Source organism: Lissotriton helveticus, chromosome 7, assembly GCF_964261635.1.
Source record: "Lissotriton helveticus chromosome 7, aLisHel1.1, whole genome shotgun sequence".
In the NCBI taxonomy this organism is placed as follows: Eukaryota; Metazoa; Chordata; class Amphibia; order Caudata; family Salamandridae; genus Lissotriton; species Lissotriton helveticus.
In genome coordinates this window covers 145,879,889-145,901,710 of record NC_136068.1, presented here as the reverse complement: position 1 = coordinate 145,901,710, position 21,822 = coordinate 145,879,889, and the positions used below count along the sequence as shown (strand labels likewise).

At 41.7% G+C, this 21,822-nt stretch overlaps 2 protein-coding genes across 3 annotated transcripts in view; one reads left to right on the top strand and one right to left on the bottom strand.

Moving 5' to 3' along the window:
• Positions 1 to 3,761: 3,761 nt before the first annotated feature.
• Positions 3,762 to 16,976, bottom strand: PPP1R3D (protein phosphatase 1 regulatory subunit 3D). Its single transcript, XM_078651821.1, has one exon. It carries the CDS (start codon positions 15,488 to 15,490, stop codon positions 14,546 to 14,548), a length of 945 nt encoding a protein of 314 aa, XP_078507947.1. The 5' UTR covers positions 15,491 to 16,976; the 3' UTR covers positions 3,762 to 14,545.
• Positions 16,977 to 17,824: 848 nt separating this feature from the next.
• FAM217B (family with sequence similarity 217 member B) overlaps positions 17,825 to 21,822 on the top strand; it is a 121,435-nt gene continuing 117,437 nt past the window's right edge. The window contains exon 1 of one of the 2 annotated variants that reach the window (XM_078651820.1): positions 17,825 to 17,940. The gene's annotated coding sequence lies outside the window, so the exon portion shown is untranslated. Of the gene's footprint in view, positions 18,231 to 21,822 lie in introns of both variants that reach the window. The other variant, XM_078651819.1, reaches the window with a different exon arrangement.

Genomic DNA, 21,822 nt, shown 5'->3' with positions numbered 1-21,822 from the left:
ACATTTGAATGCAAAGGTCCAGTGAACTATGAGTACGAGAAGTACTTGCGGATCAAGGAGGAATGGGCCGGTCCGGTCTCCACCGGTCTCTAACGGGCTACAACGGGCCCGCTCTTGGCCCGCGCTTCACCCGCGCGCGTCCCGCGTTCGCGCAGATGGGCAGGGTTAAGTAGGGGGAGGAGTGGGCGGGAAGAGGCAGCAGGTGTGCGCGGTGGCCTGGCGCAATCACCTGTGGGCCTCGCAGTCCCGCTCCCGGTGGAAATGTCCTCAGAGTCAGCACGGTGATCCAAAACCCGGATGGAGCACGCCAGCTCCCGCAGTCACGAGCAGTTCTGTTGAAGGCAACCCGTGAAGTTGTGCTGTCCCGGGAAAACTCTCCGCTAGCCCAGTTAATGGTCCCAGGGCTGTCAGGAAGCGACTTCGAGCAGCACTATCTTAGCTGTCCGTTCCAGCTTTTCTTGTTATGGTAACTGCATAATCCATACACTCTTGCCATGGATCACCCATTGTATTCTGGTTGGAAATTGTACAACTCGCTCCTCGGAATCCGGTGTGACCTGAGCCCTCAGCAACACATCTGAAATTTTCTGCCTTTGCTGGGTAATTTTCCAGTATGTAATGTAACCGGTTCTATTGAAAGCGCTCTGACGCCTTCGGGTAAAATTTGCCCTATCTCCTCTTCACGACTCTCAACGCAGCCTGAGCCACCAAAACTCAGCCGCCAAACCAACCCAGCAAAAAAATGGTGGGACGCCTTTATCGCCTTAAACGCCTTTATCAACACAACGACGAAGGGCCAGGGTCCAGAGTCCAGAGTCAGTCTAGCGCCGCGTGTAGCAACCCCAAAGCCACCGCAGTAGCAAATAAACGGCAAATAACTCACGCTAGCACTGTTGTCGACGGCAGCTCCCAGCTGTGTCACGCTGTTTCTCTCCAAGTATTAGCACTCAATTTCCAGGTAGCCCGCCATGATACTTTTAATCCCGTAGCCGCTGGCTGCCACTCTCCTTGCTCCTCGTTCAGCAGCGCTACGTTCCTCACCCATTAATTTCTAGTGAATTTTCTGGGTCTGTGACACGTAGAGGCAGCAGACAGCTACTAACTACATTTGTTCTATATGGGGAGGATAAGATGAAGATACCCTGGACCACCTTTCTCTGCTAAAGAAAGTGAAAGCTTACTCTGCAGGATGCGCGGTCATAGCCTTTGCACTTTTGTACCAGGATGGATTAAAGATCCCTGCACCAAGTCCCACAAGCCACAGCACATCTCACCAATAGCCTTAAGTATTAAAACCAAATCAACCACATCCTGATGGAAGTCCACTGGATCCCCTTACCAGATAGCACCCTATTCAAAACCATAAAATCACCTCGGGGATCAGAGGACTGAGAATGGACTGTGGATACAGCCTCTCAGGTAACCTACACAACACAAATGTATCCTAAACTTATGCTCTTTAGACTTGGTGTGGAGTACTGATAGATGATGTGTTCGAACTCACACTTTTTGTGTAAAAAGGACCCTCACCCAATCTATTAGTCTCAAGCTTCATCATCATATCTCATCCTGGAATACTAAATACCAGTATGGGCTCGACAACAGTAGAGGGGGCACATACATATTTCTTTTGAAGTGAGATCCAGAGATTAAAACTACCTGGTGGCTGAATGCCACCAGTAAAGGTAAAATATATATATAATCCTTTACATTATATTTTCAACCATACCAGTGGCAGTCAAAATAAAGGGATAGCAGCATATTCATGAGGTATTTATAACCTGTAGATCCCCTACAAAAAATATCTAAGTGTTCCCTACACTGAGGTCAAGCCCATCCTGGTATTTAGCATACAAGGATGCAACCTGATTCATTTGTGTGAGTCTGACTATGTCATTTTCAAAACCACCTACACCATTAACAAAGCAATCACAACCAGAACCAATGCCTATCAGGTTGATAAACTCACCATCTGTGGAAAAGGACACCATCAGAATGGAGGCAAAGAAATATGAAAAAGAAAAACCAAATTCGGTACCAGGCCTTCTAAACCCATGCATTCCGGATCTTGGACAGCATCTCAGTATCCCTCAGGATACCCCAACCCTGTTACCACTTAGTAGAGAGCTGAAGATACACCTCTTTAAAGAACACTACACCACAATGCAGTAACAGTCCACTTTTGCTCCAGGAAAACAACTAACTCTCCAATCACTTTTTGCTAAGTTCTCACTATACAAATTCCACATAAATATATACAGTGGGATGAAGGAGAGCTGAGAGGAAAAGTATGGGGGCTGATGACGCCACCAGGTGAGGTGCCACCTGCAAAAGCAGAGCTTTGAGGGTAGTAGGATTAAACTTGGGTGTGCAGCAGCACTGGCATGATGAGGGCCAAGCGATATGGTAGTACAATGGTGCAGGAGTCAGTGGCAGGGCTTTAGAGGTGTAATCTTAGGCTGTGTGTGTTAGCAATGATGGATCTGTGCTCTTCAGCCCGACACATGCAAACATCCAACACAGAAGAGTAGCTCTCATCAAAACTGCAGATAGGTATAAAGACTGAAAATTATTACTTATGCGTGGCTGCGTTCAGCATGGCAGGGATGGGAACCTGGTTCAGGCTCGATGTATTGCGCTGGTCCCATGCTTATCAGCCTGACAAATGTGATAAGAGTATAAGTATATATGATAGCAATGTGCTTCAAAATCAGTGAAACGACATCTCACAGTCCATTCACTACAATGCAAGCAATTGCCTAAACGACTCATACTCCTAATGCACAAATGAAAAGGTTAGAGGTGGGTGAAGAGACAAAACTCCATAAATCATGACCGACTATTCCAAAACCTAATGTGGTAGCCTGCCTAAATCCAGAAAATATACAACTAAACTGTAGACTGGTAAAATTCCTTTTGCTGGCTGAACAAAAATTGCCCAACTCTGCAAAAACAGAACCAGTCCGCGGCGCTGCCGTACATCTTGATAGGAGCAAGCCCCAAATGAGTCCAGCGTAAGAAGATATTGCCAGCGGCAAAGAGAAAACCCTTGCCACAAGCGGAGAAATTCTGTGAGACATAAACAAGACGACCTGTAGAAAGAAGTTTAAGGCTGGCCGGAAAAAATGGAACTGAACATATAGCTAGCTACATAAGGACATAAATCATGACCAAAACATACGTTGTTTTATTTGCAAAGAGACATTTAACAATTGGTTTTATTTTCAGTTTTATTTTGAAGTTTGCCATTATAACTAAAAAAAAAAAAGCAGAGAAAATGGAGGTATTCGCTTATACCCTGTGGAAATTTTATATATACAGATGTTTTTTATGTTCTAATTTTTGTATTTTATGTACTAACATTGCAATGGTTTTAAGTAACTATGCAGGAAATAAAGAAACTTGAAACTTAATGTGTGTGTGTGGGATGATCCAAAATGTAAACAACACTAGCAACATGCAAAGTAGGCGCTAATCCCCTGTCCTTGCTCTGTGCATGCTGGATATTAATGGTATTAGTTCTGGCAAACAGCTAAAATGATTCACAGCTGCCCTAAAACAAATTCCTTCCCGCAACCACTAAACCATGTTCAGTTTTAACTCATGCACTCTCGACAGCGGCAACTGGTCTGAGGAATGGCCCTTTTCTTCTGGATAGAAGCGATGTTACAAGCCACTCAATACAAAGCAATCCAGAACTTTCAGCATCAGTTGTGAACCGTCTTAAGAGCTCCAAGATATTCACACTGAAAAGAAACACCCACGTTTAACAAACTTTATTTTTGTAGGAAAGAACAGGATTTATTTAGTGCAGGATAGCATTTTACTTAACAAGCAGGCTGTGATGATGCATTCAGCCATGCTGCAGTTTACAGTGAAAAACAGCAATGCACATAAAAATGGGGAAACAGCCAGTATGTTTGTGAACATTATGTGTGCTACATCATACAGAAAAAACACCTATATTTCAACCAGAACGTATACTGTCCAACACAATGACATCAAGAAATCAAATATGTTTGCCTAACGACTTGAAATGAGAAACTTCAGAAGACCACAGGTGAGACACTAGCAAACATACAAAACTGTGCATTTTAAAAGATATTGAATATTAAAAACTTACAAAGCAAGGCAACACATCCATTGATGTTCTTCAGCAAGAGAGAATGTTCATGGTGGAACAGCACGTTTTATTTGCTATTATTGTTTCGGTTTTAGGAGGGAAAATTTGATATGTTCACCCACAGACCTACAAAGTGAAAACTATGGCTTCTCTACACGAGTCTAGCATTAGGTTGTTGATCAGATGATGGTCTATTCTGCATTTAATCTAGACCTCTACTAAGAAGACACAGCTCTCCTGATGATACCTTACGGTGAATGTATCAGGCATCACCAAGAAAAAAAGAAACTTTATTCTTCATAGAATTTTTTTTTTTTTTTTACACAGACTAGCAAAGAAGCGGGAAGCTAAGGAAAGGTTCCGTTTACATAAAAACGAGGCCTAACTGGTCTTTAACCACTTGGACGCTCATGACGAGCTGAGCTCGTCATGAGCCACGGTGCTCGTGTGCTCATGACGAGCTGAGCTCGTCATGACCGTTGGAACGCTCGTACGCTGGGCTAATTCCCCTGCTGTGCGAGCGTTCTAAAGAAACGGGTGTGGTCATGACGAGCTCAGCTCGTCATGAGCACACGACCACCGTGGCTCATGACAAGCTGAGCTCGTCATGAGCACCGGGGCGCTGTGCGCGCCCCCTCCTCCCTCCAGCACAGCGGGGGAATGAGCCCCACATGTAAGGGGTTAAAGGATATTCCAAAATGGAGTACCGAATGTCCCTTTTTGCATCAAGAACCACTATAAATTTGTGACTGTCTTCAGTGGATTAAGATCACTGTGGAAAGGCTATTAATGTAAGACACAAAAAATACTACTTTCCCCCTAGTTGATAACAGAGACACTCTAGCCCACACCAAGCCTGAAAGAAGTGTTCTTAACCCGTTGGTCGCTGCCGCGATTTCGCGGCTGTGCGGCCGTTTTAAAAAACAGACGGGGCTGCGTTGAACGTGCGCAGCACCAGCCAGGTAGTGCTCCGAACGTTCAACGGCCGACGACAGCACTTAACGGGTTAAGTGTAGTCTATTTTAAGGTTCAATACAATGAATAAAGTAACTTTGGAGAAACATTGAGCTCAAAGTATTTGTTCTTCCGTGAGTATCTTATTACGTTACAGTAACGATTCAGCTCTTTATAAATGGTTGTTGTCCTACAAGAATGCTAACAAAAGTTGTGAGAATGCATATTTTTCACTGCTGATCAAACACTTTCGTTTTCAGAATTTGAGCCTTATTAAGTAACTATATCGTGATACCTCATAAAAATTAATTACGTTTATATTGATGATCACAATAATAAATGTGATGTGCTCATAAATATAAGGTGTAAAAATAGAACACAGATTTGCTTAAAAATCTTGGTAACTTATTTTTCCACTGATGTGATTTTTTAGTCTTAGTTTTGTCAGCAGGACAGTATAGAAGATAGTGTGGAATTGCCAACAGATCAAATATGGCGGCTTTGGTTCTAAAGCATGCCTGTTCCAATACCAAAAATATCACCATGCAAACTGTTTTTTTTCCTATTCACTATGAACCGATAAACCAGATTTACAGCGGGCAGGCCAGTCAAAATGAAGATCCCTATAAAGGAAACACCAAACTCTCCTTCGAGTAAAATATTCCAGCATGTAACACTTTGGCAAGACCTCCAAATTCAATACAATACGGATACTGGAACTCATGAACGGCTACAGTAAGTGGCAGAATCCTCGAAATTAGAGTAAGAAGGAACCAGACATGCTATTGCTGTAAAGGCACACTAATGGCAGAATATTCATTACAAACTACTCAGATCTAGTAACTGGTGGTCCAGGAGCACAATTAACAGACTAATAATATATGTTTTATTAGCCTAATCACTTTCACCAAGTATTATTATTTGCCTATAGAAGCATGAGTGACTGTCCAACATTGTAAATCCAAAAACTGTCACACACCGTAGCTGCATTAATAACGCCTAAATAAAGTTTTGATCATTAATTTCCTAATTTTCAAAGTGTTGAACAGATGTGTAAAGCAAATCAAAATGTAAAGTAATGTATAATGAAAAACTCGAAGTGGTAGCTTGCCCCATGGTTTCCAATTTTTTCACCCTCATATTAGTAAACCTCTGTGGTCCTCAACAGCCTTTTTCAATCTTTAATACTGCATATAAGGGTGAGCCACTATCACGCTCAGACTTGATGTCATCGGCCCGCCCAGTTGGTAAAAAAACAAGTGCTGCTTAACGTACCTAATTGGTGGCATGAGAGTGCATGAATAGGCGAATACTAAATAACTCGTTGATATCTGTACTATTCTGTAGTCAATTTGAATTTGAAACGCTGCCATTTCCCTACAGGAGAATTTGTGACAGTGCAACATCAATACTCATAATAAGCATACAAGGTGAATTTCTGTACAGCCTCAAAAGTGCTGCAAAAGTATTTTGACATTAATTTCTCAATTCTTAACCGCTTAATCTGTGAGGTAAATACAAATGTAAAATCATGAAATTACAGAAATGCATAAACCAGCTATATGTTTAAGTATAACTACACATAACAATTTCCATTTATACTGTTAAGGTTTGCAATGGCTAAGGACTCATAATGTCATTTGAACTTTGAGAAAAATCAAGGTTTTTCAAATGCTTGCCAGAAATTCCCTATGAAACTGGGTGAAGATATCAGAGCAGCCAGTGGCACCACAAATTAACTCCCTAAAAAGCGATGATCTGTAAAATCGATATATACTAGGAGAAGTGTGGCTCACTGGTTAGAGGAGGCAGACCCTGAAGCAGAGGTCAGACCCGGGACCAGGGTTCAATTCCCAACGCGGCAGGGTCTTGAGCCCAAATGTCACTCCGTAATTCTCGCTTCGGTGCCTACTCAAATCACGGGTTCACACTCTGCAACTCTGGGCAATAGCTTGCTTAATCTCCACTACGGCCCCCGCGGCGGTATGCCTGGCTTTCACCTTGGGGATGCCCAGTAGGGGTTATCTCACAGGGAAAAGCCAGGACGGGTTCCCAAAGCAAGCGCCTTGAGACCATGCGGTGATAAGGCGCTATATAAGAACCTTTGACATGATGTTACGGCATCGGTGAGGATTGCAGGGTCCACATCATACACATTTTCCATTGGACGGGTCACTCGTCAAGGCTGCCCCCTATCACCATTTCACTTTGCCCTGGAACCCCTGGCAGTGCGGGTACGGATGGATACACAGGTAACTGGATTTGAATGGGTGCAGGGGCTCTCAGACGGCATTGCATTATATGCCGATGATGTCCTTTTCTTTTTAACAGATATCAATCAAACAGGGCCCCGACTGCTTCGTATCATGCAGGTGTACGAGGAGTCGTCTGGTTTATATATGAATCCCTGTAAGTCTACCCTGTGGGTCTTAAAGGACCGAATGGAGTTGGGGTCTTGGGCATCGGCGATACAGGTTACAACAGTGGGGTTGAAGTATCTGGGAGTCTTCTTATCAGGTTCACCAAGTATGTCTTAGGACAGGAACCTAGTTCCGATATGGGCGCGGTGCGAGAGGAGCTGAAGACATGGTCGCATATGCCCCTGTCTATTTACGGTAGATCGGCCGTCTTTAAGAAGGTGTCGCTGCCGTGTTTGCTTTACCAACTGCAGAATCACCCATACCCCATTTCATCTCAGTGATTACGCCAGGTCAACGCGGTCTTGGGGCAGTTCTTATGGGCGGGGGGCATCCAGAGTGGCATTGCGGACCTGCTTTCAATCGACATATTGTGAGGGACTGGCCACATCAGATGTCCAATCATACTATATAGCCTCAAACCTGTTATTCCTGAATGAATGGTGGTATGGGGACAGGTCAGATCGCACATATGCGGTGGAACGAAGATGCATCGGGGACTCTACCCTACATACTATCCTATACTCTGCTCCCCTGCGTAACTCCTTACCGTTGGCCACAATAGTATTCCAGGTTTGAAAACAGGTCTTGCGTAGGATGGGGTGGTAGGGCAGGTTAACGGGGGAACCCCACCATGGTTTAATGGGCGACTGCCGCAATTAGCAGCCCTGTGGGATTTCGAGGCTGGGATAATATAGGGATCTCCGTCCTGGGGGAAGTGATGTGCGGTACAGTTCTGAAGTCTTTCCAGGATCTCCAACAAGAATATCAAATGCCGAAGACCCAATTCTACAGGTACCTCCAATTTAGGCATGCCATATCCCCCAGTATTGCGGGCCAGGAGGCACTTCCCGAGTTCAGTCCCAATGAAGCCAAAGTTTTCATGGGAGACTTAAAAGATCATAAAATCTCCAAAATGTATCAGTCCTTGGTGACGGATAGTCCCACCATATTAGACAAACTTAGAGTGGCATGAGAGGGGGACCTCGGCCCACTGGATGGGGATGATTGGACGCAGGCACTGGCCTCACCGCAGGAGGCAGCGATCGTGATGAGACTTCGCCTAATTCAATTTAATTACCTACATCGGGTATACTACACCAGGGCAAGGCTGTGGAGGCCGGGTCTGGTGTCATCCCCAACATGTCTACGATGTGGCCGGGAGGAGGGCACCCTCATCCATACGACTTGGCATTGTACAACTCTCACAAAATTCTGCTGAGGGGTTTTGGCCTGCCTTGCAGGAGTACTGGGGTGGGAACTCCCCGCTTCACCCAAATTGGTACTGCTACATATAATGGAGGGTGTTGGGGGAAATATTTATAAACCACATTTGTTGTTTTTGGGGCTTACATTGGCTAAGAGAGATATTGCATGGAAATGGAAAGCAGTGGCCCCACCCTCTTTGCCAGCGTGGAAAAATGGCTTAGATTTCTGTATGGGATTGGAGATTTGAATATTTACGGTTAGGGGCTGTCTGCTAAAACATTCCAAGATCTGGAGGCGATGGGCTGACTATTGGGGTCTCTACCTCGAACCAGTTCCCTCGGGGATGCCTTAATCCTGTGATGATCATTCAGAATTGTGGAGCGAGAGACCGATGACTCAGTGCTGCTTTATATGAGAGGAGGTGGGACTAAATGTGGTATTTCAACTGTGGTGCTACTATAGTGCAACGGGGTGTGTTATACAGTTCATGTTTTATTGTTTCTTTTTGAAAATGTCTATTCTAAATGTCAATGCAATCCTTTTGTATTTTTCACTGAAGCAGAAGGCTTCTGGCTTACAGTGCCCTGCATTGTATTTGACGCTTGACACAATAAAATCTGTTTTGATGAAAAAAAGTGATGCTCTGTGTTCCTTTAAAAAAAAAAAAAAGTATTTTATTTCCGTGTTCATCCTGAATAATAAGGAGGGTGCTCACTTGTGCATGTATGTGGATGAGTCAGTAAACAGAATATTGGGTGATAACGATCCTGGCAATTCACTCTACGCAATCTTGCTAATAAAAAGGCGCAGAGCCACACTTTGTCAAAAAAGAAGAGAGTCACATGTGTGGCTCCTTGGCATAGGAAACTAGTCACTGATGTACGACAATATGCTAATAAGAAAAGTCTAGGATTGTAGACTGGCAAAGGATTTGAAGAAGAAAGTTATTTATCATGCATATACACACACTTTGGCTTTATCTATGAACCGACAGGTCGATCAATCCGGATTATTTCCTGGAGTATGGAAAAGAGGACAATGTTCCATGGTCATCGGATTTCCCATGACTTTCAACATACCGCATGTCCTGGGTCTCATACCATGGACACTGCTTTATCTCGACAAAATAAGACACTATACAAGCCAATAACCAAAACGTAACCATCATTCCATCATTAACGGGAGGATTCGATTGAAAAGGTAATAAAAGCCTTCTTCTCTACCGAGGTGATTTAGCTAATAGTCCTTACACACCTGAGTTCAAATCCTTTGTGATATCCGTGCCAATGTGTTTGGTGCCCAGAATGTTTTCTAAATGCTCACTTACTTTAGCTTTTTATCAATTGAAAAATACTTAAAACTAACACCTTTACAAGCATAAAGAGATACTGAACACTTGGAAAATTCACTGTAATGAAACGACCTCCAATATAGAATTTTTTCATTAAAAAGCCTGTAATAGAACACAATATAACATGCACAGAGAATGCGTGTTTACTACAAATTATTTGTAGAAGAGTAATTCATGTCAAGTTGGTTTGCAGTGAACCAGTACAATCATGTATAGTACAAGAAAAAATGTGTCTGTGCTACACAAATGAAAACCTATACACACAATGCCTCCAGGATAAGAGGCATTCAAATATTGTAAGCAGTACTGAACCATACATATCTAAGTAACTGTTCTTGACAGACTCAGAAAAGAAACTATTAGACCAAGAAGTAGTGGCTGGGGCCAACTTTCCTGGTTTTCCCTCCTCAGAACCTTAACAATAAAATGAAGCGCCTAGGGATGCAGCCATGGCACAGGGGAAGGAGCTCAAATTGTGAACTGTGTGCTTTTTCCCTAAACTTTGGCGACAGCTGCTCTAAGATTTGGCACAGGGTTACAAAATGTTCACCTCAACACCCATGGTTGATAAGAAAAAATGCAAGCTCTTTTTATAAAGTTATGGGGTGGTTCCTAAGTTCAAGAGAACACCTAGTTCACCAAAGGTAAGTGTCTACTTCACATAAAAACAGGATCATATCTAGCATAAGTATAAAGGCTGAATGGCAAGCTCACCTCCGGGGCCAAGGACTGAAGAAGAGAGCAGGAAGGATTTATTGACAGGCAAGTGAGAGGAAGTTGGCATAATTCTAACAGACATCAGTATCTGCTGCTCTCAAATTGGAATATTTCAATAAATCCACCCACACACATAAATGCTCTCCACAGTGTGCGATGTCCACTGTTTTACTTGGTGGAAAAGCATATTCTTACAGTGTGTGCACATGTACGCCCACAATAATATAACAACATTAAAAAAACATAAAATTAGAATGTGTATTTAAAAGACTGGGTAAACTCTGAAATTTTTGCAGCAGACAGATTTATAAATAATTCAAGTCCATGAAAGTGTTGTTGCAGCAAATCATGTGCAATAATGTAAAACAATAAAAGAGTTGTTCTGATATGAAACCGCACCACTGTATCAACATGTTATCTCTAGTACAGAAACCTGCTTATCTGTTTGTGCTCAGCAACAGTCAGCAGCTTTATTAAAGCCTTGCACATTTTACAGTATGTTTGTTTCATTTGTTTTTCTTACCGTTGGAATTGTATAACCACTTTGAAACACGTAATGCCTTACATAGGAAATTCTTTATATTAAGCAGGACTACATTTCCTCTGCTGGAACAATTGACTAGTATTCTATAGCAAACACTGGCAATACCAATATGTCTGGCTTGCATTTTGATTACTGACAAACATTTTTTTAAACATTCTGCAGTGAAGAAAAAAACCAAATAATGAATATTTGTGTGTACAATGCATCTACGCTAGAAAGAATGTAATATGTGATGCTGAGTGTACTTTTGAGATGTAAACTAGTCGCTCAGGCACTGTATTGAAATTACTTTTTCAAGAATTGAAGAAAAAAACCAAATAATTATTAGTTGTGTGTACAATGCATCTACGCACGAAAGAATGTAATATGTGATGCTGAGTGTACTTTTGAGATGTAAACTAGTCGCTCAGGCACTGTATTGACGTTACTTTTTCAAGAATTGAAGGAAAAAAAACAAATAATGAATATTTGTGTGTACAATGCATCTACGCTAGAAAGAATGTAATATGTGATGCTGAGTGTACTTTTGAGATGTAAACTAGTCGCTCAGGCACTGTATTGAAATGACTCCATAGGACGCAGAATGATACACCAAACAGCCAACAGAATGAGGTGAGACAAAACACTCCTCTGAGAAAAGACAAGGCCCACTCTACATTTACAGCATTGGTAATGAAAGGTCTGCAGATAGCTGCACTGCCAAGCCAGACCAAAATGAACTAGCATCAAAATGATTGCACAGCATGCTTGGTCTGTTTCCCACAATGTTTTAGAAGCTAACGCCTAATGTATGAACAGCACACAAGTGCATATGAATATGACTTGCAGATTTGCTAAGAAGATGTTCAAGCACACAAGAGGCCTACTATCATGTTTTGCATAGCACTTGAACGGCTTGATTTTGGATTTGAAAGTGGTAACAGTCAAGCCATAAAATGTAATCAACAGCCCTTTATGTTTACAGACATGTAAGTATCATAATACCTGAAAAAGTGTAAAAGGAAGCTATCCCTTTCCCCCCCACAAAACAACACTTTTCTTTGCTTGTTCGCTGCAGGGACAGTCAGTAGTAGAAATGAAACAATTCATACACTCTACAGTACAGATTTTTGGCACTGAAGGTTTCTAGTGTCACCCATGGACAAATGTGCAGACTTAAGACTGTACTTAGTAGCAGTTGGACATTCTGGGCATATTAGCAAGCATCGATTGAATTAGGTAAAAATCAAGCGAACCCCCGCTTAAGTAATGCAATAATGAAGACCATTTCTTAAAGTAAGCCTCTTGTACCTCGCAAGCATTAAAAAAAAAACACTGTTACAAAAGGTGATTCCTGTTGCCTTCCTAGCACATCAAACACGCGGATGCAGCCCTAAAGGTTATTTGTTTGGGTTTGGCTTTCGAGATGACCTTGGTAAGTTTTCAGCCTTCAATTCTCGGGTTACAAAGTTTCTTAAGGAGAAGTACTTTCGCCTTATCCATGAAATATGCTGAAGTGAAAGTTCAGGACTTCTTGGGGCTTGCAGTGAGAATGCAACTTATATCACAGAAGGCTGCCCTTATACCCTCTTTCAAATTTTGCTTCCGGGGAGAAAGAGCGAGAAAGAAAACAAGACTGACGAGGAAAAGAGGGCGAGAGACCACACACACACACAATATATATAACAATCAGGAGAATTCAAAGGGTTCCTCTTTTCCACCCAATCCTCACACTGTGACGTCAACTCTATCAATTTACATTATTTATATTAGCACTAGGGAGGTATATGAAGCACAAAACTTTCAAAGGTCAAATTGAACTCAAATGATTTTGAGTTCAGAAATGCTTCATTTTTTACATTTGGATAGGATGCACATGTATCCTTTTTCAAGTTGATATTGACCGTGTTGTTTACCTTCATGTTATAAAGACTGGTACTTTACCAGACACACTGTTAAACAGAAAAGAAGAATCAGTGAGAAAAATTGTCTCGCAGTTGTGTGTGCCGATTTGTACCCCAAAGAAGTGGTCATCCTCGAAACAAAGGTTTGCTGAACTAATCTAAATTTGCAATCCTCAAATTGGAAAAATAAAATAAAAAGTGAATGTTTAGAAACTTATAATGAATCGATTTCAGTTTGAAATTTGCAAGTATTGTTTTTCCTATTCCTCCGTAGTTTTGTGAAGGATAACACAAATGTAGAAGTCTATGCCCTGCTAATGAAAAAAATGTGGCCCAATAAAATCTGTTTCTTAAGTGTACTAATACATATACTCTCACACATCTATAATTATAGTGCAATCCATGTCATGAATACAGTATTGACCACCTAATATGACAATGCATACCTTACTGTTGCTAGATTTACCACCATTGTTGAAAAAGAAGTGGGAAATCATGACCTACATGTGGCTTCACCACCGGTGTATCAAACCCTGTCCCCACAGCTCAACAATGGGGATAAACACCACTCTACGGTAACTTAATTTGCATACATCATGCACTAACTATACAGTACAAGGAGTGTGCTCAAAAGCGAGAATCGATTCCCTGCACTGCTTTACACACCTAATGGCTGCTAAACCCATTTTCTGAAAGTTTGTTGGAAAATTATCCTAATGACTTTTAAAAGAGTTTCTTTTAAATATGCCATAAACACAGTCACACATTTCTGAGAATCTGATTAATTTTCCAGATGAAAAGTTACAGTGCGAGATGACTTTCTTGAAAACCAATCCATAAACAATTCATGTTATTTCTTTTTCGGGCACTGGTAATGGGCGTTGCTTTTGGATACTTTTCCATATAGATGTTCCATAAACCCTTAAAATGTGGCGTTTTAGTTACCAAGACTTAACCATTTTACATGTTCTCCTGGGAAATTTGAATTAACGATTCTCTTGATTTGATTGTATATGTAGCTAAACCAACCACTAAAGGCAATTTCAGGAGGTCACGTGGAAAAGCAACAATCTCTGAGCAGCCAAGATTAACTGATTTAATGTTTACTTCCTTATTCATCGTAGATCTATTTGGCTATTTCGGGCAGAACTAGGTTACCAAAGTCATTACTTTACAAAAATGATTTGAACTCTGATCACAGACTGCACTTTCCACTGGAGGTGTTCTATTGTGTGGTGCAGCCCCCTATTTTTTATTAAATTGCAAGAGCTTGTCAGCATTTCCTTTGTATCCTGCACTTTGTTAACTAGGCCCTTCAACTGGCAACCAATAAGTAGCATTTAATAGTTAAATAAAGTGGATCCAGCTCTGCCCACTGTCTTTGGGCATCTTGAGTGCATGGCTTTGGCAGGTAAAGGTGTAGTTCTTGCCTTGATTGTTGTCCCAGTATTCCTTTCCGCCCACCATGTATCGCAGAGCAAGCTGGACTGCTGGGCATAGTTGGAGCAGAAATGGGGGCACTGGGAAAGAAAACGAGAACAAGTCGCAGTCCCCAGCAACTACATCCCTGTGGCTCTGCTGCCAGGTTGCTTCCAACTCCTGGTGGCTCCGCCAATCATTGAATGTGTATCTCACATAGACTCTCTTGACAAAATCCAGGTTCAAAACCATGATGGTGCCAGAGATGCCCAGCTCCTCTGAGCCTCCTGTTACTCTTTCCAAGCAGATCTGTTGCCGCTGGAGTCGTTCTGCAAAGTCTGCACAGTCAATGGGCTGCAAAAAGTCAGGGTGCAGGTACTGCATTGTGAACTCGAGGTCCAACGTGCTACCGCAGCACAAGTCTGAGTTGATGGAAAGCCTAGAGAGCACATGCAAGGGAATTGAGGGGTCTTCCCCAACATTGAAGACTTTAACCTCTGTCAGCTCCAAACCAAGGGCATCTGCGAATCGAACCCTTTGGCAGCACCGGCTCGAGGAACGGCAGCGTCCCAAGCTCCTCCGCTCTGGAGAGCTGGGGAGGGATCGGGCACGGCGGCGCATGATGGGCCGCAGGTTTGGGTCACAGGTAGCTGATTTCCTGGGCCCAGAAGGAGGGGTGGGTGGAGGCAGTCGAGACCCCTCCTGTACCTCTCTTGAGGACCCACTAGTAGGTCTGGGAGCTCCAAAGCCATCAGCCAGCTGCACGTCTTTGTAAAGATCACTAATGTAGCTCAGATTTCTTGGCATGGCCAAGTGGATCTGCTTTTTATAGCAAGTAGGAGTCGTAACAAGCGAATTAATTCTGCGTGCCATGATGAACTAATCTTTAGCACAGTAACACAAGCTGAATTATCCACTTTCAGAAGGGCAATCCTAGTCTCGAATTGTGAATGCAAGTTGCAGTAGCCTGAGCCTGATTATCACTGTAATGCGTTTGGCCAGTGTTAAATCTGCCTTTGAGATTCTGAAAACGTATGTATCGGTTTAGAATCCACCAATAATTCCGGTTAGATTTGTTCCATGTCAAACTGTAGTATGGCCAAAATCAGTAAAGCAGTTGTTCTCGAGATCCCAACACATTTATTTTCAGAATGTTTAATCCTTGCAGGGTCTTTATTCCTAAAATTCTATGTGAATGTGAAATTCCTCCACTACATGCAATGTGTTGCAACACGTACCAGACCAGGAATGTGGTGCACAACGTAGTACACCCAGTGAGATAAGTAGTGTGCAGAGTGAAATACCCGTGTTCACATCAGCAGTGTAGTATAATGTAACTCCTAGTCCAAAACGTCAAGTTTCCAGTGCTACTTCAGAAGTGCAATCTCTTGATCAGCAGTGCACATTGTCATCCATTTCAGCAGGGCACGCTGTATTTCATCCAGATTAAAAATCTGCAGTGTATAGCATACGCTATGTCTAGGTCAGAAATGGCCTTATGTTACTTCGAGATCATTTAAGCAGTTTTGCATCCAATCCTTCACAAGCTGTGCAATGTTACAGTCAGTCTCAGATCAGTAGCGCACACCAATTCATCAGTGTACAGGCGGATTCACGTTTACTACATCCCTACATCACAAGCGTATAAGTGCGTCGTGCATCCAGCTCAGCAGTGCAAGATATGTCCCATACCCGATCAGAATCACAAAATGGATCCCTTCTTCCGATCAGCAGTGCAAAGTATGTCCCATACCCAGATCAGAAGCACAAAACGGATCCCTTCTTCCGATCAGTAGTGCAAAGTATGTCCCATACCCAGATCAGAAGCACAAAACGGATCCCTTCTTCCGATCAGCAGTGCAAAGTATGTCCCATACCCAGATCAGAAGCACACATCGGATCCCTTCTTCCGATCAGCAGTGCAAGGTACGTCCCATATTCAGATAAGAAGCACAAAACGGATCCCTTCTTCCAATCAGCAGTGCAAAGCATGTTCCAACATCGAATCAGCAAAGTAAATTAATAAATGGTGTTACACCCAGTAGCACATGAGAAACGCGCACTGTAGTTCATATCCAGGGCGATGTGTGTTCTCTTAACGTCACCAGGGCGCAATGTCTTTCATATTCTGATCAGCAGCGCATAAAATGTTAAACAGAAGAGTTGTACTACAAAACGCGTAGAACCGAGTCATGTTGAAGCTATCCGTGTAGCTTCAGGTATCTCACGGTTGCTAGCTACTGATCGCTTTCGCTTGGGCTTCAGGTGGAGAACCAAACAAAATCCGTCACTCCAGGCAGAAGGGTGGCACTCGGGAAACTCTTTCGTAGACTTCTGATTCCGGAAGTTTCCTTCAGCCTTGTTGACTTTGCCTTTAACATTAACCCTCGGCTAAAAATCAAGAAACTGTCTGACGTCATCTGATCGCTAGGCTCTCCGGCCAATGAAAAGGACCAGAGTGCTGGACTCGCGTGCTCCTTTACCAGCAGTGAATTGATGGGAATGGAAACACACCTGATTCATACTGTAAAGCATACAGAAATTGAGGGAAGTTATTGGAAACGGAAGTATGCGTTTGCGTGTGTGATTGTTACAATTCTTGATATTAAGACAGTATACTTGGAAACATATTTTTTCCCATTCATTTTAATTATGAGCGCATGTTTTCCCAAAATCGAATACAATTACTCCAAAAATTAATGTTCTATTCGAAAACACTATGCCAACCCGTAGCAGGAGTGAACTCATGCGTCGCTAAACGTGAAAGACATTGTGCTCAGATGACAGTGCAACAGCGCGAACGTGGCGGCCATATTGGAAAATGAAAAGTCTCTTTCGAGGGGACTTGCTAAAACCTAACCTAACGGTTAGTCATCACTATGAAAAACATATTTAATGATGCACAATTCTACTTTATATATACGTTTGTGGTACAATCGCGTGTTATTGCTTCAATTGACTTCCAAAGCAAAGATAGCCATGACTGCTAGTTTGATTTGGAATATAGTAGTGCTAAAGAAAAACAGTAGTTTAATGGTAGCCAAAGCATTTACCGCCAGCGGATGGGAAATTCGCAACACATCTTTTGTTCTGTACAGGAGACAGGAGTTAAGCCTTTTTTCCATGACTACTGTTTACCTGTCCAGGGAAGCTGGAAGGGGGCGGGGTCTAGCGTTTATTTATCATCTCAGCTGAGAGCCACAGAGGTTTTGGGTCCAAGGAAACAACGGATGTTGCGGGCTGTTTGATAGGAAGGAGAGCAGGACCTAAGTCGCCAGTACTACACTGAGTCTTCGCGTCCCTCGTAGAATTAACGATACTTTGTGCGTTTTATACAGTGTTTTTGCTAAGTACTTAAAGAAATCATACAGACATCGATCGGCGTCTATATATATATATATATATATATATATATATATATATATATATATACATATTTCGGTACATACGTTTGTTCACATTGGCTCTTTGATGACATTCATATAAACGCACAGCAATGTTTCTGCGTAATGAATATGGACACTCGTTTATCCACACTCTTTTTCACATCAAATAAACTAACCAGTGTAGCAGGTGAGCTACGCTGGAAAGGACACGATGGCTGTAACGCGAGGTAAGCTTTTATGCTCCCAGTGAGGCCCCCTCACCCCTGCCCCCCCCCTTAAAATCTCACATTGCTATCTTATTACGGGATGAATGTGTATTTTTAACTTGTGTTCTTTGGTTTCTCTCAAATGTATTTCCACTCATGTAGGGTAGTCACCTTTTTAAGAAAAAAACATATCGGCCACCTGTTCGAGTCCCCCCCCACCCCCACCCCACCGAAAAGCCAGGCAGAAAGCACCTGAATAAGATGTTGTGTACTGTCCCGATATTCTTTTTTTCAGTGTATGATCGAAACGTTAGAAGTAACAATTAAAAAGGTTTGGAAAAAAATTATAAGTCCTTATATATTGAGCTCGAAATAACCTAAAGTGCCACCATTTGTTTCGTGATAAAAAATGGCATCTTCAGTGCAACTAAAAAATCATTTGCTTTTCTTGTCAGTAATGTTTGATAGCTGTGCGAGAATTCATTATTTAATGTTAAGTGGTTAGGGTGTGCTTTTTAACTTGTTATGATGCATTAGTATAGATAAACTATGTAACCAACTGTGGCAGCGCACCAAAGAGAAGTCTTTATAAAGGTTTCGTCATCAAGTGCTCCTTTTCCCGGTATTCCGCGGCTACGAATGCCACTGCAAACGTGCAGAACCAGCCAGTCTATCCAAATGTGAAGGGCAAACTTTAAAATTTAACGGAATAACAAACAATTCAAATCGTTAGTTAAAATTTCTAATTATTCTTCATCAAAACATAGCAGCCAACACATTTTGTTCCTTTATGACAATACAGAACTTAATCAGGTACATTTCTGACATAGTTACTATGTCGGATATGTGACAGACTTCATGTTTTATGCATACGTGTCTTCATTATCCTGTGAATAACTGCACAAAGCAGAACAAATATGGAAATACTGGATTAATTACTGAAATGACTCCTCTATAGCCTGTTCTGTTGACTTTAAAACAGCGTTTGATGGTATAAACAAAACTTTTCTGTTGAGTAAATTTCATCTGAGGGGAATCTCCCCCCACTACCTTTCAGAGCAATCCAGCAGCTGTACTATAACAGCTAGGTTTATACTAAATTAAGGAAGAATACTAACTCCATACTAAGCAGAATATATTCAAAATAAGGGTTGAACCAGGGTTGCTTGTTGAGTCTGCTTTTTAATCTGTTGCTGGGATAGGTCTTGCCCTTGTGAATGATAGCTCTAGGTCCAATAAATTAGTGGGACCGAGAAGTGCCAATTCTGCAACACATGGGCAACAGTCTTTTTAGACCAAATACGTTTTGGCCTTTAGCATGTTCTCTCTGGCATGGACACCAATTGTGCAAACAGCTTCTTAAGAATCAGTCTTTCAAAAACATATTCATTAATAATTGGGGGAAAAGGGTTATGAATCGCAGTTGGTTATTATAGGGAGAACCTATTACAATATCAACATCTTGGATATCTGAGTGGTTGCATGGGAGCCATGAGCTTCAAATCATCAATTCAACCTAAAACTATAAAGAGTATCTTATTTACAAGCTAGCATCTCCGGCCCTTCTTCAAAACCTCTATTAGAAATTATTTGTGCAGATTTCTTACCAGACGTTAGCTATGGCAATGAGTCCCTTGTGGACAACCTTTCTTTCCGGTTGTTATTTATTCACACTGTTATTTATTGTGCCCTGCTCCAATTCTCAGTTTCATATAAGACTGGAATTTGTTTTGGAAAATCAACAATAGGTATGTAACGCTGTGCTAATTAGATGCATAGATTGGAATAAAAGTGCTAGCCCTGGAAAGTCAAGACCATTTTATGGAAATAACTAATCATTTATACAGCTAAGTCCAATAGGTGGTCTGTAAACCCGAATACCGCCCAGAGGGAGCTCAGAAAAGAGGGGTATTGGAACAAGAGCTTATTTGTTATCTTGAAAAGTGTCCTGAAAAAGGAGGTTAGACGCAAATTCTACATATCTGATTATTGTGCCTGCCCTGTGGTACTCACTTACTGGGACAAAATTGTGGCACTTGGGTAGGGAGATGTATGTACCACCGAGGTCTGCCTATTGGGCGGTATCTCCAGACTTACACCCAAGAAGGTTGGTCATAAACTGCTGGACCTTGCCCTAGCCCCATCTGGGAAACTGGTAGCCAGTATTTGGAATGCAGGAGTAGGCTCTATTTTTCGCTAGGGGGCTGGTGGAAGTGGAACAGTGGTCAAAGGCAGAAGAAGCATTGTTGCCAGAGGAAGTATGCGGGACACGTAGACGTACTCTATCAGATGTGGGTAGAGGTGACCCAGAGCTTTACAGAGCACTCGCATCGGTCTGAGAAGGGAGGAGTGTTCCAGGGAGGGAGATAACCGGCTCCAGTGGGATTTGTTAGATCTTTGGGGGCCTTCCAGACCCTGGACAGCATACGAATGTCTGGAATTTCAAAGGTTGAACCCCACAATACCGCAGCCCTTTGATCCATCTTTAGATGTTAGACCCTTGTTTGATTTGATGTATAATTTAAAACTATATGAAGAACCTCACTCGTATTTTTTATTCAATGTATATTGGCTTTATGTAAGAAAAAGTGGAATATTGCTAAGTCTCTGTGGCCATGTATGATATAAGATTAAAAAAGAGGTTGCAAAATTTTAGATTATGTTGCCTTTAGAGGCATAAAGGCGTATAGCCTACTTTGCATATAATTTGAGAAAGTGTATAAAAATCGTTTTTGTGCATACTAGGCTGTTGAGTTTCAGCGATGCTGGTCAGTAGTGAAAAATAAGACCACTTCCGATAAATGGATTTATTTATTGAAATTTTACAAGTTGTACATTGAGTAATTTTTTTCTGCCCCTGTCCAAGCGTGATCAGTAAAAGGGCAATGCATCTTAAAACCATTATTCCATGGACTAGGGTTGAGGACTTGTAATGCAGCAATTAAAAAATGTTTTAAATGTAGTGACAAACTGCTTTTACCTGCCTTTGTTAGATACGTGAAAAATGTAGATGTTAAAACCTTGCTGGCTATGTACTTGAATAAGAGGCTGAATCAGGCAGATAGAGTTCTGAGTTAACTTTTTATAGGATAACCACTGCAATATGGTATATAAGATGGTGTCAGTATGCACCACTACAGCAGAATCCACACAAACTTACAGTTGTTTTTGTTTATGTTGCAGATGCCGGCTTATGTGAGGAAATTTGCCTGTTACAGACGTTAAATGATTATATATACATTTTAAAATTTTGAATATTGATTCCTGAAGAATGAGCTTGTGGTTTCATATCTTGTAATTTATTTTTACACTTGGAATTTACACATTGAATATAAAAATTATGAGACTTTCGGACTATCTCAACTCCTATGTAATAATAAATTGTGAAGGTGTTAATTAACTACACAACAGCAACACTTAGGATGCGATAGTTGAATGGGATGAGTTGATAATACAATAACCACTGTAATAGAGATGACGGCAGAGACTATTTGATTAATTTGGTGATATGTATTACATAAAATCACAGAGGTCTATCAAATAAATTATTTTTTGAAATAAACTTTATTGGGTTTTTGCAACAAGCTTTATGTAAAATGTACATACAAGTGCA

Coding starts and splice junctions, on each gene's coding strand:
- PPP1R3D (XM_078651821.1), bottom strand. CDS start 15,490: ATGGCACGCAGAATTAATTCGCTTGTTACGACTCCTACTTGCTATAAA.